Here is a 21,270-nt window from a genome sequence, read left to right as displayed (position 1 = left end):
ATCAAAATATTTTTGGAAGAAGGGGGTCCCTAGAGCAGGCCAACATGCACAGTGTATGCTGAGCTGAAGGAACTTCAACATCCTGGCCCAGGAGTCAACCAATCAGGAAGCTGAGAACCACATTTCCATAATTATAATTGGCTGGTGCCCTGGAGGCTCTGTGGAATTGGGAGAGGATGGGGAGAAAATGCTCTGCTGAGAAAAAAGCCAAACAACTTTCTGGCTTTCTGTTGTTTATTGCATATTCTCCAAATGATTGTAGTGATTCATCCTTTAGGGAAGCTTGTTTTGAAAACAAAAGAGGCACAGTTGTTCACAACAAAAGTTATATTCAACAGCCAAAGGAGCTGAGTATAATGGGACTCTTTTATTCTTCTTTAAAATAAACTTTAGTCTTCTTGTTTCTTCTAACCACGAATGTTAAGACTTCCTAGGAGATGCATAAGGGTTATAAATTAGGCAGGATTTACTGTTTCTGATAAGCATCAATGCTTTATTAATCTTCAGTCAGCTTCATGAAATGTTCACAGAGTATACTTCATAAAGTGTAAAAATCCTTAAATTCTAGAGCCAAAAATATATTAAATACTTTCACAATTCAGAGAATTCCACAAAGAAGCTATTTTAGGTATTTTCCCTCTGAAATCACATGTGTATGACAGTTAAAGATACATTTATCAATGCATTTGCTATTGCTCTCATAAATTTACATATGTAAATTTTTTTTTTTTTTTTTTTTTTTTTTAATGACAGAAGTGGAAGCAGACAGAGAAAGGGAGGCAAGGAAGAAAGATGAAGTGCAACATAATGGCTGTGTCCTGCTGCTTTTTGACCTTCCCTGTTTGGTAGGATGGCATTTTTTTTTTTGTAGTTGTTTTCAATTCAAATAGAGCAGTGACAACATTTCACCTACAAGTTTTTAAATTTAGTTTTACAAACATTGTTTCCACAGGCCATCTTTCTGGAAATGAGAATAACTCTATAATGCAGATTAAGCAGAAGTATTTTGCAGTCTCTCCCAGTGACCATTCCTTGGCTAGCTAACAGACCAGCCATTCAGAAGCAATTTTCTTCAGGCTGAAATTATGTGCTGACCGTAGCAGATCACTTCCCATAATAACCCTTCCCCCACCCAATGCTAAATACAATCTGTCTCCTACTCACTGTAATAACGTGCAAATGACTGTAATTTTGCAGACAAGAAACAGCCCAAAGTGAAACGTGTCTAAACAGAGGTCGATTTGAAAAATCAGGGCTATTACCTAAATCTGTAAAATACATATTGTAATAAAACCAGCAACAGCAATCTCCAATAAGTAGTTTTTTTTTTTAATGTAGTTTGTGTTTTGATCTTCTTTATGTATCCAGTCTCTACCAGCATAAAGGAAAAATCCTTTTCCAGAAATGGTTTCATTACATGCAATGTAAATTGCCTTACTTTGCTAACGGATCCACAGACCTTGCTAGGGCACCAGTTCAGATAGAGTAGCACACACTACACCGCAAGAGTCTGGGCCAAGCATGGGTATGATTTCAGTCACTTAACACTGACCTACATTACAATTCTCTCAATGCAAGCAGTATACAAATGTTTTCCTTTAAAAGAATGTGCTGTTTTGCAGTGGTTTGCTAGGTTCTTTGGAACTGAAAGGCATGAAAGGGGTACAATCTGCTTTTCCTTTTTGATTATTATAAGGTGTAGGATTGGGAGAAGGAATGAGGAATTATATGAATCTATAGGGAAAAGCACCACCTTCTTCAACTTTCTTTCTTTCTTTCTCCTTCCTTTCTTATACTGAGAATGAAATGTGGGCCTTGTTCATACTAGGCAAATGCTCGGCCACTGAGCTATATCCCCAGTCCTGTATTTATGTACTCTTAAATCAATTTGTGCAATATTTGCTTGATGTCATCCTAACTCTTTTGAACTAAACTGTATTATTAAGATTTGTCAATGTAGTCATTATTCTCTCTTTTAGATACAAAGTCCCTTTATCATACTCAAAGGAATTTAAATTGAAGATGAGTTAGTAGAGCACAAAAATGACCTGAAAAGTTTAATATAGCCATGTTATGCAATGTTTGTAAGTATCTATAGTCACAACATGTTTTTTTCAGAAATATCCAAGACTTTCACAGCAGGATACACCACTGGTGTCTTTCTTTCCCATTCACCTCACCCCCCATCTCTAAACCACACAAAGGACCCGAAATGTTTCAGTATACACGGTTCTCTCTCTCACCTGTACACCAGCTTTTTGCTGTTGTATCTTGGTCCAGTGATATTTCCGAATAATGTAAAATATCAAATATTTGACCAAGAACACTGCTCATCTCTTTGATGAGAGTTAACCAGAGAAGGATATTGTTAAAAGTTCTCCTCAGAAACTTGAATTGGTTTTAGTATGCAGGTGTAAAAGGGCAGAGAAAGCTTTTCTAGTAGCTCTTTAGCAAGTAGAAAGTTAAGATATTACCTAGGAGCTGGGCATGGTGGCACATGCCTGTAATTTCAGCGACTCCAGGAGTCTGAGGCAAGAGGATCACAAGTTTGAGGCAAGCCTCAACAACTTAGTGAGACCCTATCTCAAAATAAAAATTAAATAAAAAGGGCTGAGGATGTGACTCCATGGTTAAGTGCCCCTGGGTTCAATCCTCCCCTTTCCCCATATATATAATCTATATGGAAGTGTGGATGTAGCTCAGAGATAGAGTGCTTGCCTGATATATATATGAAATACATGAAAAAATACTATTTATACCTTTATCTATATCTATTATATATTACCTATTAATTATAGGGAAAAAGGGTAAAGACCTGGTAATGTTTGTGTGAATGTTTAATAAATCACCAACTCTACCTTCCCTAGAAAACAGAGTAGGTCACCTGCCCACTGCCTTCAGGCAGACCATTGCATAATAGTCTCAAATAGATAAGGATCTTTCTCTACATTTTTCCTGAGTTAGCCTGTAGCCAGTACATTTATATATGTTTAAATTAAGTTCCTTTTTCTATAAATTAAGTCCATTTATGCATAGAACTTATTTTTATTTTTATATTTTTTTCCCTTGGTCTTGAGTAGATTTCAAGTGTTGATATTGGCACAGATTTAAAAAACTAGGTCAAGGAATAGACTTGCTTCCAAATATGCAAAAACTCACTGGTCACAGTGATGCATGCCTGAAATCCCAGTGACTGGGAAAGCTGAGGCAGGAGGATCACATGTTTGAAGTCAGCCTCAGCAACTTAGCCAGGTCCTGTCTTAAAAAATAAAAAGGGCCGGGGGGTGTAGCTCAGTGGAACAAGCTGGGTTCAATATCAAGTACAACAACAAAACAAAGAAAAATTTAAGAAATTGTTTCTGATCCTTATTAATGTACCCCAAATCAGAGGAAACAGAGACAAAGACCATCGTGTTTTTCCATCTTATTGCTTGAAGCCCTTGACTTCCTTAGCTTTTGCCAAAACCTTTTGATTACCTTGTAAAGAACACAGTATATCCTAGGCAAAGTCCCAGGGAGAGGTAATGGCGATCTCTGGAGGTGGGATGACACCCTTCAACTGCCCCTTTGACAGTATTCTTATGCTTTCTCCAAATGTCAATTCCCAGTCCTTTCCTCTTTTTCAAACATCTCCTTCCCCCTTCCAAATCTCTGAGTTGACACACACTATAATGTAAAATTATGCTAGGTGCAGTGGTGCAGGCTGAGGCAGGAGGAATCTCTTGATTGGCCCCTTTGTCAAACAAACACCACATGTAAAGCCAGTATCACAACACTGTTTTGTTTTGTTTAATATATTTTTAGTTGTTGATAGACCTTTATTTTATTTATTTATTTATATGTGATGCTGAGACTCAAACCCAGTGCCTCACACATGCTAGGCAAGCATTCTACCACTGAGCCACAACCCTAGCCCTGACATTGTTTTATTCAAAAGTTGCCTGGAAGAACTTGGAAACCAGGAGATGGGGATAGGGTGTAAGGGGAGTATGGAGATGCTAGTATGGAAGAAAATGCTTTAATTTATCAAATAATTGAGTTTAACATGTGGTGCATTTGGACATAAACCTTCGTCTTTGGCCAGTGATGTTTAATAAAAAGGGTTAAGGGGTAGGGTGAGGTGTGAAGTTAGAGCTAGTTTAGAAAGTGTGTGTATTCTTAGATTTTGGTTTTGATTACAATAAATCTATGCTGTAGACTTGTGCTTTGCTTTTACTTAAGGAGATAAATTGGAGGAGCCCTATACTTCTCCATTGTCATTAGGTCTCATTTTTTAAAATGTCCTTTGAAGTCCTGTTGTTATTAAGAGCTAACCGTTAATTTTTTCCAAACTGACGTAACACATGGGTGTAACCATAGGCTTCCAAAGGCTGAAATGGAGAGGACACCCCATAGACCTAGGAAGTACCCAAGAGTGATCTGATGCTTTGAGGAACCACTCCTCTGAAAGCTGAAAAATTAAGGTGCTGTGTTATTATCAACAGGCCCATATGCAAATGTAAAATCTGTACATTCAAAACTATAAAACAAATATCAAAACTAAAATGGAAGGTAAGTGGATATGAGATATTTTATTTGTCCCATTTTGTTTGTTTATGTACAGCTTCGATTTGAATGCAAATGCACTTAGGGAGATCTAAGGACTATTATAGATTGCATTCCTCTGGTTTATACACCCCAATAAAGGTGGAAACTGCTGTCTATTACTATTTGCAATATCAAATCTAGTTCCTCTAGCATAGTGAAACAACAAATTGGCATTTTTTTTTTTGTAATGGACTAAATATATTAAAAGCCCAAACATGAGTCAATAGCCAGTACTTAAAACATGTGACATAAATATTTGTATTGATCCACAAAGTCATCACTGAATATTTACATCATATGCTATCTTCTGCTAGCACTAATTCACTTTATGTGTCCATTTGACTTTGTTAAGACACATTCTTAAATTGCAATTGTCAGGTGGAAATTACAATCCCACTATTACTGGATCCTTAAAACTTGGGATCATGATGCTTTCCATTAAATTCAGAGCGACCTTTGGCTTTAAAATTTCCATACTTATAGCTCCTAAAAATAATGGAAAGCAACCATGGAAAATTATGAATAAAACATACTCTGAAGACTTAATAGATAAACACATTCATTTAAAGATATATTAACAACATGTTATTGCATATTAACCTCTTAACTATGTCATGAATCTTATTAACCTGATTGCATATGTCCTACAATAAAAACTAGATTATGGGGGTTGTGGATTGCAGATGTAGCATTCAGAGAATTAAGATACCCCACTCTCCCAAGTTAGGGTTAAAGATTTGGGGAAAGAGGAATTACAACAATCCCAATGGTTTAACAATGTGGACTGGGACTATTTTCTTCCTAGTGTATTTTATCTCCCACAAATCGATTTTTTTTTTTTAAATATGAGACTGGCCCGAGGTGTTAATATGGTTGGCGGTGGCCTTATTGTATTTTTTATTTTTTGGAGCCTCATATGACCAGGTGGAAAGGTTTGTTACTAATTTAAGGGAAGAACCGTTCCTGTAGTGTTGGCTAAATGGTTGCCAGCGTTCACACTTCAGTGGTTGTAAACCCGAAGACTGGAAACAAAAGGGTTACTTGTTTCCCCACCGCCGCCTTTACCCCCAGATCGATTTTTCTTATTTAATCAGCGAGCAAAAAACACAGGGAAAAAAAAAATTGCAAGAAGGGCAAAGTGGTGGGGGAGGGCTGAGAGCCTGAAGCTGCAATACAGAAAATCATTCTTGGGAGTTCGGCTGCCGAGTCCTTGGAACAAGGAAGGGAAGCCAGCAAAACGCTCGAAGTCATTTCCACACAGCCAGCCTCCCTGTTCTCCTCGCTACGCGCTAGTGGCTCATTTGGCTTCCCTCTGCCACCGAGCGATCACATACATTATTTTCCCCAAGATAACACAATCAAACTTGTATTTACCGACATCCTCTTTTCGCAGCCTGTTTGAGATTTGTTTTAATAAATAAGTGTTTTATGTGAATGATGTAGTAATTGAAACGGGTGCTCCATTTTTTCCCCCCTTCTTACTGCGGGAGGTTTCTCAACCCCAATCTGGTTGGAAAATAAAACGCTTTGTCTCCACAACTACCCCCCACCGCACCCCCACCCGGGCTCAGTGTGTGTTTTATACGTGTGTATATCTCAACCCCCTACAGTAGCCAAGAGAAAGCAGCTAGCCAATGAGAGAGCCCAGTTTCATAAAAGCTGCTCTCTGATTGGCCCGATGCGAAAGGGCATTGGGAACAAAGAAAAGTCCCTTTCAGGTATAGAGGCTGAGAGCTCCTTTTGCTCCACTCCCCCTGTGTGTGTGTTGTGTTTCGGTCCTGATTTCAGTTGTTGCAGAACAAGCTGTGTGTGTGCACCAGGGGGATTTTTGTTTTTTGTTCTAATTTTATTTTTTGTTTTTATAAAAAATACACAGGACGGTCTGTGATATTTGATGGTCCATCTTCTTTAATAAAAAATTTGTTGAAGAGATTATAATTTCCAAAATAAAGCGGCTGCAACCAAACACATTCAATGCAGTTAGAAGGAAAAGGTCAACTCGATCCCATACAGACCGTAAGTACGGTTGCGTGGTGTGTCTCTATATAGCACTTAGCGGGGACTTCATGCAGGGGAATGTGCGAGTTTTATGCATTGAAATGAGGAACTAGTTACAGGATTTGGCTTTTGCATTTAGAACAACCCAAGAAGGGTGAATTTTATTCAGTGGAGGGTAAAGCATTTGTAACTTCTTCACACAAATTAAGCTTGACTGGGCACTCGGGGTAACTTAGAGTAAATTACCTTTTGGGCTCTAACCCAAAGGAGAATAAAAGTGACACAGTTACATATCCTGGTCCGTAGTGTCAATTCTCTAGCGCACCTTACCTTCTTCCTCTCCTTTCCTAGCTGGGCAGATCCCCTCCCAAACAGAGCCATTAAAATGGGGGCAAGGGCAGAACAAGCCGATTTTTGTCTCCTGTCACATTCTAGTGCCCAATAATTTAATATTAAGGGGACATTCATCCATTACATATAATGGTTATAACTACCATTTTCCAGCAACCAGCAAAGACATCATTAAGAGAAAAAGAAGGAAAAAAAAAAGCCCCACCCAACCCAAACAAACCCACAAATAGTAACAATGGTGTGTTTATTTAAGGACCCAGTTTGAAAGCTAGAAAAATGTTTTTTTTTTCCTTTGTGTAATACATGAAGGGGTCCCTAAAATCCTAATAGTTCGGAGGTGCTCTCCCCCTCCCCCAGGCGTCCGCGTCTCTGGCCTCTTGGGAAAGCCGACAAATTGGAGATAAGTTGAGGAAAGGTTTATAAGGTGTTTCTTTAAAACATCTGCTTTGCTCTTGTGCTCATTACATTTCACTCCTTCCGAACTTCCGAGATCCTAGATCTGAGAAATGTTTCACATTCATAACTTGTAGCTTCGCCCACTGCGGGTGGGGGCGGGGGCGACGGTGGGGGGAGTGTGTGCAGGGGGAGGCGAGAGACCTTCAGCTTTTTTTTTAAAGACCAGATCAGTATTTTCTTGATACGCTTGTCACCATTTTTGTTCTCACGACAACCAATTGAGCCCTTGATCCTCACGTGATGTGAAAGGCTTGCACTGTAACAAAATCGCTCCTTTTAGATGGTTGGTTGTTGCTAACTCGCCCATCCCCCTCTCCCGGCCCCGACATTTCCAGCAAAGCGACTCTCCACTTCCAATCCATCAACAATTCATTACTGCTTTTAGCTTCCAAACGCCAGCTAATTAAAAATACTAAGCCAAGCTCCGAGGCCATCTGACTAAACACAGGAGGGGGTGGGCGAGAGGTGGAGGAGGAGAGAAAAAAATAAATAGAAGGGAGACGCACCGTTTGCTGCGTGTGTAAGGGGAAAAACTGTCTCGAAAAAGGTCGTCTTATTTTTTTTTTAACTCTAATTATCGAATTACCACATGACTGATGGACTTGAGCGACAGAGGATTTTAACTCCCCCCTCGCCCTCCCCCCCACCAGGGCTATACTAAGGAACTGGGTTCCTTTTTCTTAAAACAACATAAAACAGGAAAACATCCTTTAGGTTTCGAAGTCTGAGCCCATTTTAAACGCCGTTATTTCCCCCACTCGGCTGACCCCCGCCCCGAGCGAATGCTGTTATAACTGGTTTATCAGCTCACTGAATCGTCTGCTCCCTCCTCCTCCACACCTTTCTTCTTCTCCTCTGGCTCAGCTTCTCATCCCACCCTTTCTTCCTCCTTCTCCTCCTCCTCCTCCCTCCATTCTTCTTCCCCCTCCTTGTCTCTTAAGTTAGTTGGAGAAATCAAATCTGTCAGGACGGGCGGAAAAATGCCACTTCCCGACTAACAGGCGGAATCCAGCCCAGATTTTCAGTCCTTTCTTCTTATTCTTTCTTCCCTTTCACTAATTTATCCCGATGTTAGCACATTCTGTCTTGTTACTAGCGGACGCCTGTAGGTTTGCTACATGGGATCATTACTTACTGATCACGGTGACTCTGAAGTCTGGAACTGAAGGCGGAATGAGAAGTTGGGAAAACTTTTTTCTCTAAGCTCTTTCTCTCTCTCTTCTCTCTTTTAAACCCTATTATTCTCGATGCTTGTTAAGAGGGAAAAAAACCTTTGGTGCTTCTGTTGTGAATGTGAAACATTATCTTCCAGCTGTACAGTGACACATTTTTTTAAGGAGAAAAGGACTCCTGATCCGTTTGCCAAAAGAGGGGGGTGGGGAGGTGGAATAATGTTATCGAGTGATTATTCTGGCTGAGATGTGTTATTTGGTTTCTTCCTTCTTGATCATTTGGTGTTTAAGTAAAATGAGGCACAGGCTTGTTTGCCGAGTGGAGTGGGAAATGCATTTTGATTTGCTGGCCTAATTAAAAATGATAAAGGATTAAAGGTAAGCAATCTCTCTGTCTGTCTCTCTTTCTCTCTCTCTCTGTGTGTGTATGTATATTTATTTATTTTTTTCCTTGACAATCAACTGTTAAAAAGGGGCTGATCCCTTTAAAAACCGTTTTAACTGCTCTTTGTCAAACACACACTCATTTGCGGTCATTGAGGCCACCTTGGCGCAGATCACTTAAAGTGTATGTCTTAATCAGTTTCCCTGTACAGTCAGTAGCACCATATTTAACAGGCTGAGCAATTCTGTGACCTAGGGATATAGTAGAATTGTTTAGATGGATTTTTTTTCTCAGGGCAAATATTTAACCTTTTATATAACACTGTCTTTTATATAGAGAAATGCTCTTGAAGACATGTGTGTATTTAAAAAAAATGTATAAGCTATTGGGGAAGTGAGGATAGGAGAGAGGTATGCATGTGTGGGGGGGGATTATTGGTTGTTTTTTCTGTTCCTTACTGGGAACAAATACCAGATTGCCCAGACAATTTGTAAAAAGAAGTGCTAAAATTAGAAATAAGGAAAAATTAGCAACATCATTCTGAAAACTAGTCTTCAGAAAACTTCCAGGGTCTGGTCTTTTAAATTGCAAGAGCTAGGACACGTTTAGGGCTGTTTAATACTGTGTTCTTCTTGTCTGAGTGTTCAAGCTGTATTTCAGGGGCTGAGATATCACATGTGCTAGACAAAATTCTAAACTTAAAAGAAACCCACAAAAACCTTTCTGCACTTGAATCAGATCCTTAAGATATTTTAATGCTTTTTTAAAAAGTGATTATCTTTGTGTTGTTGATAAAGGGATTTTAGTAAGATGCTTACTGTCATGAGTTTGTTTTGGGGGTCTGATTATTTTCCTTTAAACCTGATATTGGACTGTGGAGACAATACATGAGACACCTTACTCTCTATCCTTCCCTGTACCCCTTACTGACTCCCCAGTATTAATCTTTTCTTATTCTGGTAACACCCAGACAAGAAATATTCGACTTTTCCCCCCTTCACAGGAAAAGGTGGACCTGGACTGAAGGGTGTAAAATCCCTGGACACATTCGTGGGGCAGGATAAAGAAGAGGAAGATTGGAAGATTTTTTTTTTTTCTTTAAGAGAAAGCCCAGCGGAGCTAAACGAATGTCCCCTCATCTCCAAAGGAAAGTTCATCGGATTTTTATTCTAGAGAGCTCATCTTCAGGATGTCAGTGAACATTTCTACTGCAGGAAAAGGTGTGGATCCAAATACAGTTGATACTTATGACAGTGGCGATGATTGGGAAATCGGGGTTGGAAATTTAATAATTGATTTGGACGCTGATTTGGAGAAGGACAGACAGAAATTTGAGATGAATAATTCCACCAACACCACTAGCAGCAGCAGCTCTAAGGATTGTGGAGGTCCGGCCTCCAGTGGGGCCAGTGCTACAGCAGCCTTAGCTGATGGCCTAAAATTTGCTTCTGTTCAGCCCTCTGCTCCCCAGGGGAATTCACACAAAGAGACCAGCAAATCAAAAGTGAAAAGGAGTAAAACTTCTAAGGATGCTAATAAATCTCTGCCTTCTGCTGCCTTGTATGGGATTCCCGAGATCAGCAGCACTGGCAAGAGGCAGGAAGTCCAAGGGCGCCCTGGAGAGGCAACTGGCATGAATTCAGCGCTGGGTCAAAGTGTGAGCAGCGGCGGCGGCGGCGGCGGCGGCAACCCAAACAGCAATAGTACCAGCACCAGCACCTCCGCTGCCACCGCGGGGGCAGGCTCCTGTGGGAAAAGCAAAGAGGAGAAGCCAGGTAAAAGCCAGAGCAGCCGAGGCGCCAAGCGGGATAAGGATGCGGGGAAATCCAGGAAGGACAAGCACGACCTCCTGCAGGGCCACCAGAATGGCAGTGGCGGCCAGGCCCCTACCGGGGGGCACCTCTATGGCTTTGGGGCCAAGAGCAATGGAGGTGGCGCGAGCCCCTTCCACTGCGGGGGCACTGGGAGTGGCAGCGTCGCGGCTGCAGGGGAAGTTAGCAAAAGTGCTCCGGATTCAGGGCTCATGGGAAACTCTATGTTGGTAAAGAAGGAAGAGGAGGAGGAGGAGAGCCACAGGCGAATCAAGAAACTGAAAACTGAGAAGGTAGGATAAAGTCGCCTTCCTAGATGTCCCACTCTCTTCTATGTGCATTTGTGTGGGTGTGTGGGGGTGTGCCTCTGTGTGCCTTACACTTCTTCGTGCTTTCGTTCTTTGTGAGATTTCTCTGAGATACGTCCTTGACATTAAAATTTGATATGGGGGCGCTTTCACGGGTGCTGTGTTTGACTCGTGCTGCTGTTGCTTTTGCTGCTTCTGCTTTGGGCCCCCAGGTGGGAGGGTCTGAGTGTTCTAAGTACCTTCTGCCCTGCACGTGGGCTCCTGGCCAGTCAGCAAGTTGTGGTGTGCTTTTATTTGAAAACCTGCTTACGCGCCCACTTGCCTCTTGTCCTGGTTTCTCCCCAAAGGAGAACAGTGTTCTGTTTAGTTTACATGCCCCTATTATTGCTGGTAATGTGTCCTTAGGTGCAGGGTTCAAGTTTCCTCTGTGAAGAGCAATGTTCAGGATTCCATTTAACACCCCGGCCTCAGCCCATTCATTGTTACTTTCTCCAAAATAGTTCAGTCAAAGGATATCCTTGGATGGTTTCCTGTTATTGGTTCTGAATTAAACTCCAGGCTTGGGGTGTTGGGTCTTTGGTTTCATAAATGTGCAGCAAAACTGAGATGATTTTTGGTGGCTGCTAGGACGATAACCCTTCCTTGTTCCCTCACCAAGTTTTTAGCTAGAGATTTGTGTTATCACTTGGGTGCCAGCTTCACAGGGGAGCTGTAAAGCTGTAAGAAGAGTAAAATAGACTTGGTGGACTAATGTTCCTGAACTGTGAAGACATAGCCAAAGGGGTAGACCACAGGAATGAGGCTGAATACTAGATTGTGTGTTGCACTTGAACAATGCTGATTTAGACCATTTGGGTCCTTTCTCCCATCTTTGTTATTGTCTTAAATTCTGCAGTTTAACACTGCCTTGGGAAAACTGCCCCCAATGTTTTGCTGCTTAGGAATGGAGGCCTGTGTCTTGCTGGTCTGGGATGTGATTGTTGTGCATTGAGTAATGTCTGCTGTGTCCACCAGGCAGGTTAGGAGCTAATTGGGGTGTAAGTGATCTTTCTGTAAAATTAACCTTTAGATTAATTCTACAGGTTGTGCCTTGCAGAAGCAGCATTTCTATCATGTGGCTCATGGTGTGGTTGTTTGGAAATATGCTTATTAAATGATTTGATTTTTGCTCTTTGCTGATCAGAATTTTAAGTGGTGGTATATATCTTTGGGTAGCTGTTTCTGTGTACAGTTATTCATGGTTCTCTATTTAAACCTGTTTATTTTTGTTTTTGTGCATTCAAGATTCAAAAAGGACTTTAGGAATAAAGTTTTGATTTTAGAAGTTGACAGAGGTATATTAAGTGTAGCTAAAAATGCCAAACTTGGAAAGGACCACTGAACGCTTTTTAAAATTCATATCCTTTTGGTTAGATAGCATTCTACATTGATGAATTTAAATCAGCTTTTAAAAATCCCAGGTTTTGGTTCTTATGTTTAAATGTGTGCAGTTTCACATAATTTCTATTAAAAGGCGTTTTGAAATGTTCTTATTACTTAGTACAGTAGGGCATTTACTTTTGTTGCCAATAGTCTTCAAATTGCAGTTCTAATCTGCTTTAACTATCTAGATGAATTGCCCTAATCCAGTGCTCACAATGGCTGTGGTTAAGGAGTCAGAGGCATTTGATTGGATTCACTGGCTGCCTGGAATGTGGGAGGTACTGCCCTTTTGCATTCCCCTTAGCCTTTTAATCTTCCAGCCAAATGTTCACATTCAACAATTTTGTTTAGCTGGCAATCGGAACATTTCAGGATCTCAAAGGCTGCTGTCATGGCAACTGAGATTAGAGCTTGGTGTCGGTTCTCCAGTTTTTGTGTTCTTTTCACTTTCCAGTCACAGAGGAAACTGGATGAAGAATGGAAGAATTAAATTATTCATATACACGCAACCCATCTTCAGTCAGAGCAGTATAAATGTGATCATATGAATTACGTAAATGAAGAGCAAACAAGTCATGGTGGGGCTGGAATGGGGAAGGGGAGAGAGCACATGGTGCTTAGATTCACTCCTGGCCCTAAGAGGGAAGGAAGCTGCACTGCCAACCTTAGCCACTGAAGTTGGCACAAAGGTCCTCTTGGGACGATTTGGAAGTGCTTGGATCTTGCAGTGTTGGCCATTCTCGGCAAGCTGGGTGTTCCCTCAGGATCTCAGAATTCATTCCTTAAGCCTTTCCTTCCCACCCCATCCCACTCCACCCCAGAAGGACTTAAGAATGCTTTCATCCTTGGCACACAAAGATGGCACTCCCTGGCATGAATGCCACCCAGAGAAGTAACTCTAATTTCACTAACTAGTGGTTATGGCAAATTAGGCTTCAATTTAGAAAATACTTCCTAATGATATGAAGATACCTATTTAGGAAATAAAGATTGAGTAGGACAAGCTTCACCTGACAAATGTTTCAACTCTGAGGCATCTTTGAGGAAGGTTTTATTTTATTTTAGGTGGTGCTGGGGATTGAACCCCGGGCCTCCTGCATGCCAGGCAAGCGCTCTTCTTTACTGAACCATTATCCGCAGCCGTTGAGGAAGGGTATTTTTTTAAAAAAAATACAGTGTTTGAATTTCAGCCTTGCTTGATTATCTGAGTTTGTGAAGAGCCAGATCCTTAAAAGTGAAGATGATTAATTTTCAGCAATCAGATGTGTCTCACGAGGGGCTACATGTGAAAACCAAAGGGGAGTGTAGGTGTGTGTGCATTTGCCCACCCCGCCTTGGAAGGTTCACAGTGACTTGCTGTCACTGGTTAATTTTCACAGCATGCTTAAATGTCTATTTTTTGGTGTGTTTATTCTGTTTCTTCACTATACAAAGTCATGTAAAACATGATAAATTGGACCTTATGAAACCTAATTAAATCAGTGAGTGTTCTACTCCTTTATGTGGAAACCACAAGCATGTTGTAAAAGTCGCCACTCCCTTAATACGTGAACAAAATCAAAACATGCCATAATTCTAAGATGTTGGAGCTATATTTCTATAGCCCATTTTGTGGTTAAGCCACCAGTGACATGTCTGAATAAGTAGATTTGATGGGTTGGCTTTTGGATGTTAAAACCTGCCTCTCCACCTCCCCCCTCCTTTCTTTTGATGCATAATAGTCTTGTGTTGAAGCCCTTCTTTATGTGCCCTCCTTAAGGGTCTTATAGTTTTGACTTATCAGAGAGGGAGGCATTCCTCTGGGCTAAATAAACAGTTCTATGGAGTATTGTAAGTGGGTTTATTTGATCGCTAGATAATTTGAAGATTCTTCAAAGCAGCTGATACTTAAATGGAAATGAAAAACACAGAGGTCACATAGTTGTGTCTTAGGGTCCTATTCAATATATATTCCCCAAAGAGAATTATTTCTGTAATATCATATTGCTTTCATTAAGATGGTCCTTGTCATCCTAAAGGTGATATCTATAAATGGACCTGCCTATAAAAGATATCATTCATTTTATTTTATTCTCTTGCAGAGCCTTTTTACACCTCACTAGGGAATTCTGGCACATTTTCTAAGTGAGTGTGAGCAATTTAAGAACATATTTTGATTAATGAGTTTTGTGGATGATTTTTTTTTCCCCCAGATATAGTGCCCCTTATGAATTCTGCTTAGAGAGTGCAGATTATCTATGGTGAAATAAAGGGCAGGAAGGTTACTTGCTATAATTAAAGAACAAAGTCCATTGTTGTTGGACAGCAAACTGTTTTGAAAGCTACATTAGGGATTTAGCTGTTAGAAATGTTGGTAACTAAGGGTGGCTCCCAGTCAGCATTAATCCAGCTCCTTACTTTTCTATAGGCTTCCCTGGAAGGTGACAGGGCTTTTTGAGGTGGGTGCAGATGGGCTACCCTTTCCCCAAGGAGCATTTCTGTGAGAACCCATGAGTGTAGCTTGGAGCACTTTTGTGATCAGGTTCATCCCTGAATTCTGAGTTTAATGTTTGCTGGAGAGATTGAGAAATATGCACAACTGTTTAAGATTGAGCTAAAGAAGATAATAGTTAGCAACTTTTAATAACTTTACAAATAGTCTTTAAAACAAAAAGTGTGTGTGGGGGGATTGATTGTCCAAATGTCATGAGGTTAAGAATGCTCTTCAAGTGAAATTGCTTGGCTGCAAGATGGTTTTAATTAGAGTGTTATAAAGACTTATTTTTCCTAAGCAGCATTTTATAGTTAGTAAATGAAATGTATGCCGAAAGTGCTAAGCAGAAATCTCCCTAACCACAGAGGTGTTCAATAACCAGATTCAAACAACATGGAAAGTACCATCTGTTCTTCGTTTTCAGCATGAAAAACAGGGATTGGATGGCTGAGATTTGCTTCGATTTTGATGGTGTCTCTGTGTGTGTTTTTTTAATTTAAAAAAGTTCACCTGGTACTTCATAGAAAACTTGAAATTGCAGTAATATGAGCAACACTGTGAAAACACATGTTCCTACATTTATTTTAACCAGTTCCACTTTTATTTAAAAGATTTCCAGAAGCTCGGCCATTGACCACTTTATAATGGTTATTTGGTTCCTGCAGGCACTCACAATGGGGGTGGGGGTCAGTTCTTCAAAGATCTGACTATTTAGTTAGTACCTGAATTATTCTGTCAATTTTCCTCCTGGAGGTGGGGGGTGCGCTCACAGGCTAACCTTGGTCAACATTTATGGTTAATCTAATTGTGTGTGATAGTGCTTCGGATTGGTGTTTACTATATATAGACCATGCTCTTGTTCAGATGTAGTCTAGCATTGTCGATAATGAGCAGAATACTTTTTTAAGGATAACTTTCTAATTCGTGACTTTTAGGCACTAAGATTCTTGGTTCTGGGTTTAGTAAGAGCCCTGGATAAAACATTATCCGGCCTTTGTTTGAGGTCTTTTATTGAAGCTAATGACTGGGCTTGTGCCTCCCTGAGATAAATGACATTATCTCTGAGTGGGCTGACAGGAAACAGACATGTTAATGGTGAAGCTGCGGGGAGGATCTGCTCCGTTCTGACAAAAGAGTAGAGAAGGGACCCCTGGTTGTGGTCATTAACACATAATGCATTCTTGCTCTTCCTAAGAGGCCCTTGATAATTGGAAAGCTATTTTAGCCACAAGCACTTAAATCATAAATCTACTACTCCTAGTTCCTTTGCATTCTTAAAAGTAGCAAAGTAATGTGTTTTTGTTAACAAGTGTGTGATCTGTTTTTTTAGCATGGTAGCAGTTGTAGGCTGCCTGGTCATGTTAGAAGAGCTGCAGGTTGAACTCTTTTTATCAGATGGGCCCACTCTTTGTCTCTCAAAACTGCTGTGCCATCCCTTTAGTTTAATAAGGGGGAAAAGTGGCTCCAAAGCTTAAGAAAAGTCATTTTTATACTTGAAGATGTCTCGTGGGAGGGGGATGAATTTTTTTTTTTTTCAAAGCTGGGAAAGAGATTTTGCTCAGTGATTTGAAAATGTGATGAAACCTGCCTTTTGAAGTGTGTGTTTTAAAAAAGTCATGCTTATAATTGAGTTTCAATGCAGTTTAAACTCCACTTCTTGAACGAAGATAATTGCCATGTTGAACACACTCTAGAGGTGTAGAAGAGGTGGAAGGATTGTGTTATTCTATTCTTTAATATTAAGCACTGGAAGTTTTTCATAGTAATTACTGTAGCACAACATAGTTTTGATTGCCAGCACTCTGAACTTGCCAGCGATCTGAACATCAAGGGATTCGCTTGAATACTAAACAGTTTATTCCTTACTTGTATAGCATTGTTGTATAATGTGGAAGGGAAGCCAGAACTAAAGATATACTGGTTTATCCTTTATAGCAACATCACAGAGGAAATAATCCTTCTTCCTTAAGATTGTTCTCAACAAATGATAATAGTACCTACCTAAGATGATAGAAGAAAAGGTGAAAATCCTTGCCTCAGTAATGACTTAGATGTCCTTACAGATTAGTACAGGAATCATATTGGTGCCCTGAAACTGATATTTCATAGGTGTATATAAATGTAGTTGCATATGTAGATTGGATTGAGAATATTAGGTGGTATGGACTTTATTCTTTAAAAAAAGATCATCATTGATTTTATGTTCCACTCTGTTACATGTCCAGTTCTCCCTTACAGCCAAAGTTTCACTAGTGGCTTCTTGCTTTCTGTTACAAGTCTTTAATTGAAACTGGTTTTGGCAACATGAACAAAACCATTGCACTTTAAATGAAAGGTTGTTGAACTATTCACAGTTTATTGACCTGGCGTTTGGATTGTTTTGAGGGGAGGGGATATTCAAGATGGTCAGACTCTTAGTTCTTAAAACCAAATGCTGCATATTTGCTAAATTTTGTTTGGAAACACCTTTGGGACTATAGTAGAAGAGATTGTGGATTTTTATCTGAAGACCTGAAATGATCACAAAGCAAATACAAATACTTATATTTTGATAGGTCTGTGGACTTTGAACCATGGAAATCTCATCTGATATTTAGAAGGTTTTCTTTTCTTATCCCAGTGCAGCTAAATGAAAATTTAAAAGTATATATTATAGTTGTAATAGAGAACTTAGAACAAGTGGGTTTGAAATGGTGAACAAATACTATGCTATTGCTGATCTTTCAAAGCAACCCCGCCTCCACCCTCAGTTTGATTATTATTCATTGTGATGAATCCAGCTCAACCACTGAGGTTTCTGCCTCCTGGGAAACCTCATTGTCAGCTAGCACCTTAAGAAAAATGTGCCTACAGGGACATTTAGGCATATTCCAATAATGCCATATGAATGCAGCTTTTACAGTTTTAGCGTAAATAAAAATACATTGATTATATTTTGTGTTGTACATAATGATTTTAGAAAGCAGATATTTAGGTTGTGGAATTGGCTTATTATGTTAACCAGAGAGCAGATGGCATGGTGCCACAGACGTATAATTTTACTTAAAGGGACTTTTAAGGTTTTGATGTGTTTTCTTTTCCTCTTATTTCCCTGATGGCTTCTTTTTATTGAAGGGTAACTTAAGGAGACCTGGTAGCAATTTTACTGCTTTCCCCTGACAGTTTGAAATAATAGCTTGGTCTTTGGTTGCACTGATCTTCTACCAGTCAGCTTGATTCTGGTTTTTGTCATGTGGCAGTGAATTAAAAAAAAAAAAAAAAAGTGTTTGTAGTATGTTTTAAGAAATGGACTCTTTTATATGCTTCAATTAGCAACAGACGACAAAGTTCCAGTTGGTCACACTTTCATAAACTCCTGGAAGTCACTGTTCGTCCTTTTGATTAAAGAAAACTCCTGGTTTGATTTCTTAGGAAAGCACATCTGGCCCTCTGGCTGCTTTCAGTACCTTTCTGTCCTTTGCATTAGTCACTGAAGGTTCAAAGGTCACGTCTGAATTGTTCCTAGTTAGGGTAGCAAGCTTTCCCCATGTTGGAGGGCTTTACTTTTGGTTAGTACACTCGACACACGTTTGGATTTAGTTGGCGTAAAAGTACCATTTATTTCTGTGCCTATATTTTAGTTTAACCCATTCTTCACTTAAAATATCATGAGAGTGAGTTGGAAAACATCTCCACCCCCCCACCCCCCGAATGTGCATAGCCAGACCAGATTACTTTTGGATTTCCTGTCACATCCTTGGCTGATTTTATGGATGGCTCATGTTAAAAACAACAATAATGTTTGAATTGGAAGGACTGAAACCTCGGGTTTTCAATCTTCATAGAGAACTGTTTATTTGTGTGTGGTTCACCACAGTACATGGATAATACTATCAAATCTGCGCTTTATTATAGGCTTATAACTGTCCCAGTAGTGCTTAGTGCTCCTGCACTTCAGTTCTTCGTTGATTCTTTTGTGATGGAAATGAATCAGAACTGAATCCTTTGCAACAAAGGAGAAAATAGGCACAACAAATAGAAACTGTCCCCAGAGCCAGTTCAAAAGTAAGCAGTGTCTTTAAAAAAAATAATTATTTTCTTAATAAGTGGAATACACAGAAAAAGTTCATTTTTAACTTCGGTGAAGATAGATGGAAGATGAGCCAAACCCTTTGACAAATGGAGCCTGCTCCTACAACTAGACTTTATACTGTCGTCTTCTTCTTCTTTTTTTTTTTTTTTTGACATCTTGAATAAGGGATTGAAAGAGATTCATTTTCCCAGATCTTTAAGCTGTTCTGAAGGTGGAATTTGAGTTAGGTAATAGTATTTGCTTCTGATCCCCAAAGGGAGCAACATGATTTTAAAACAGAGCGATCCCAGCTTTTCCACATCCAACTCCATTTGGGCAATTGTCTCCATTTGCATTCCTTGCCCAAATCCTTCACCAGCCTTTCCCATGATGCCGCAGCAGATGCCAGACACTGAAGTAGAAAGCCAGCAGCTGTTTCCATTACTCCATTGCTGTAATATCCCCCACAATCTGCTTTCTTTTTCTCTCCCCTCCCCCACCCTAAAAATAAAGCAGCTTTCTCTCCCTGTGACTTTTGCATCCTCCAGTTTATCAGTCTGCAGGTTTGATATCTCATCAGTAGCAGGGGCTTCTTCTGAAGGTGCGTTTATTGTTTTCGCTTAGGGAACAGATGGAGGGCCCTTGTCCCTGGGGGCGTGGCCGCTGGCGTCTCGGGCCTGGGCTGCGCGCTCCCGGCGGGGCCGCGGGGACGCGCCCTCCTTCCCGCCCGGGACCCGTTTATGGCCCTGAGCGCTGTAAATCTGTCAGCTCTTCACGACGCCTTCACCTCTTTCTTCATTTGCTCCAGCTTCTAGTTTGACAACGTTCCCCTGAGGCGGAATTCTAATCTGCTTCCAATTAGTTGCAAAATGTGACTGAAATTTCCACATTATGACTGCTGTTTTACTTGCACGCACACATCTAGAAACAAATTAATGCTCTTGAATATTTATTTTTTGAGCCCTTGAATTTACTTTAAGAGGAAGAGTTTCCAACTGTTTGGAATGACTTCCAGGATTTGCATTCTTCCCTGCCCCCCAAAGTCTCATATACTTGGGTTTATTCAAACAAAACAGAACAACTATGGTTGGGGTCCCTTGCCCCCACCAGCCTTTCTTTAATGAGTTTTTGCCATCTTTTCAAGATTTCCCCAAATATATTGCATATGTTTAAGTTTTGCAAATAAATTTTGTAGTATTTCTAAAATAAACAAAACAAGGATGTTTGGCTAAGGAGGGGTCCCTGTAAAGCGTTTTACTAGAACACAAATACGCACAAATTTACTTCTAAATATAGCTAAAGTTTATTTGGCTAAAACACAGGGACTTTTGTTCTACACTTTTAAATTCTTTCATTTGATGTTCAAAAGCTGTAAATCCAAATACATGAATTGGGTGATTAATTTGCCTGACAAATATAAGGGCAGCATTAGCCATGTCACTGTGGGCGGTGACGGGTGCCCTAAATATGTATATAGGTCTTTGGAACACACTCTCAAAACTGTTTGAATGCTTGAGTTGCAAGAGTTGGGATGGGTGTAGATCTGTGATTTAAGTCTCTCCTTCCCTTAAATAATCTACTGTGAGGAGAGTGAATAGGGCTCTGGGTTTTGGGGTGGTCTTAACTTTCAGGGAGATCATTGCTTCAACTCTCATTACTCCAGCTCTATTTCCTCCTCTTTAGTGATTTTTGTTTTTTTTACAAAGATATCTGATCCACCTGATTATATGTAAATGTTAGAGTTGTTTAAATTTTGCTTTTTGAGAAAGTCACCTTAAGACTACTGTTTACCTTATTTGCCTTGAAAACTACTGTCTCCAGTACTGTACTGGAGAATTTTACTACTTGGACAGTAGATCTCTGGCTTAGTGTTTGCAGAAAGGTGGTACTTTTAAGTTAAAGAATGTAAACAGTAAAATTTACTGGTGCATTTTATGGTGAAATTCAGTCTTCAAACATCTTGGCAGATTGATATCAACAGTAATAATGGGCTTTAAAGAGGTGTGAAGGATTTTATTGATGGTAAAGTGGTTATGTTGATCACATCACTCAGTATTAGTTTCTAAGTAACACCTTCACATGTAAATGATGCATCCATTGTTTTTTTCAACATTATTGTCATAAATAACTGTAAAACCCCTGCACTGATTGATTTTTACTATCCCTTTTTATGTGCTATTTTCAATCTCTGTAATCAAGAAGTGGAGCATTTATTTTCACTACATTTAAACAAAACTCGTTTTAGATTATTCTATA

At 39.9% G+C, this 21,270-nt stretch overlaps 1 protein-coding gene across 3 annotated transcripts in view; it reads left to right on the top strand.

The window, feature by feature from the left end:
- Positions 1-6,539: 6,539 nt before the first annotated feature.
- Znf608 (zinc finger protein 608) overlaps positions 6,540-21,270 on the top strand; it is a 107,421-nt gene continuing 92,690 nt past the window's right edge. Inside the window, exon 1 of one of the 3 annotated variants that reach the window (XM_076855899.1) lies at positions 6,540-6,603. In XM_076855899.1, the coding sequence (XP_076712014.1) occupies positions 6,562-6,603 (42 nt within the window). In that variant the 5' untranslated portion in view covers positions 6,540-6,561. Of the gene's footprint in view, positions 6,604-10,039; positions 11,054-21,270 lie in introns of those variants that run through there. The other 2 variants (XM_076855897.1, XM_076855898.1) reach the window with 2 other exon arrangements.

This window comes from Callospermophilus lateralis, chromosome 5 (assembly GCF_048772815.1).
Source record: "Callospermophilus lateralis isolate mCalLat2 chromosome 5, mCalLat2.hap1, whole genome shotgun sequence".
Taxonomy (NCBI): domain Eukaryota; kingdom Metazoa; phylum Chordata; class Mammalia; order Rodentia; family Sciuridae; genus Callospermophilus; species Callospermophilus lateralis.
This window is presented reverse-complemented; position numbering and strand designations above follow the sequence as displayed.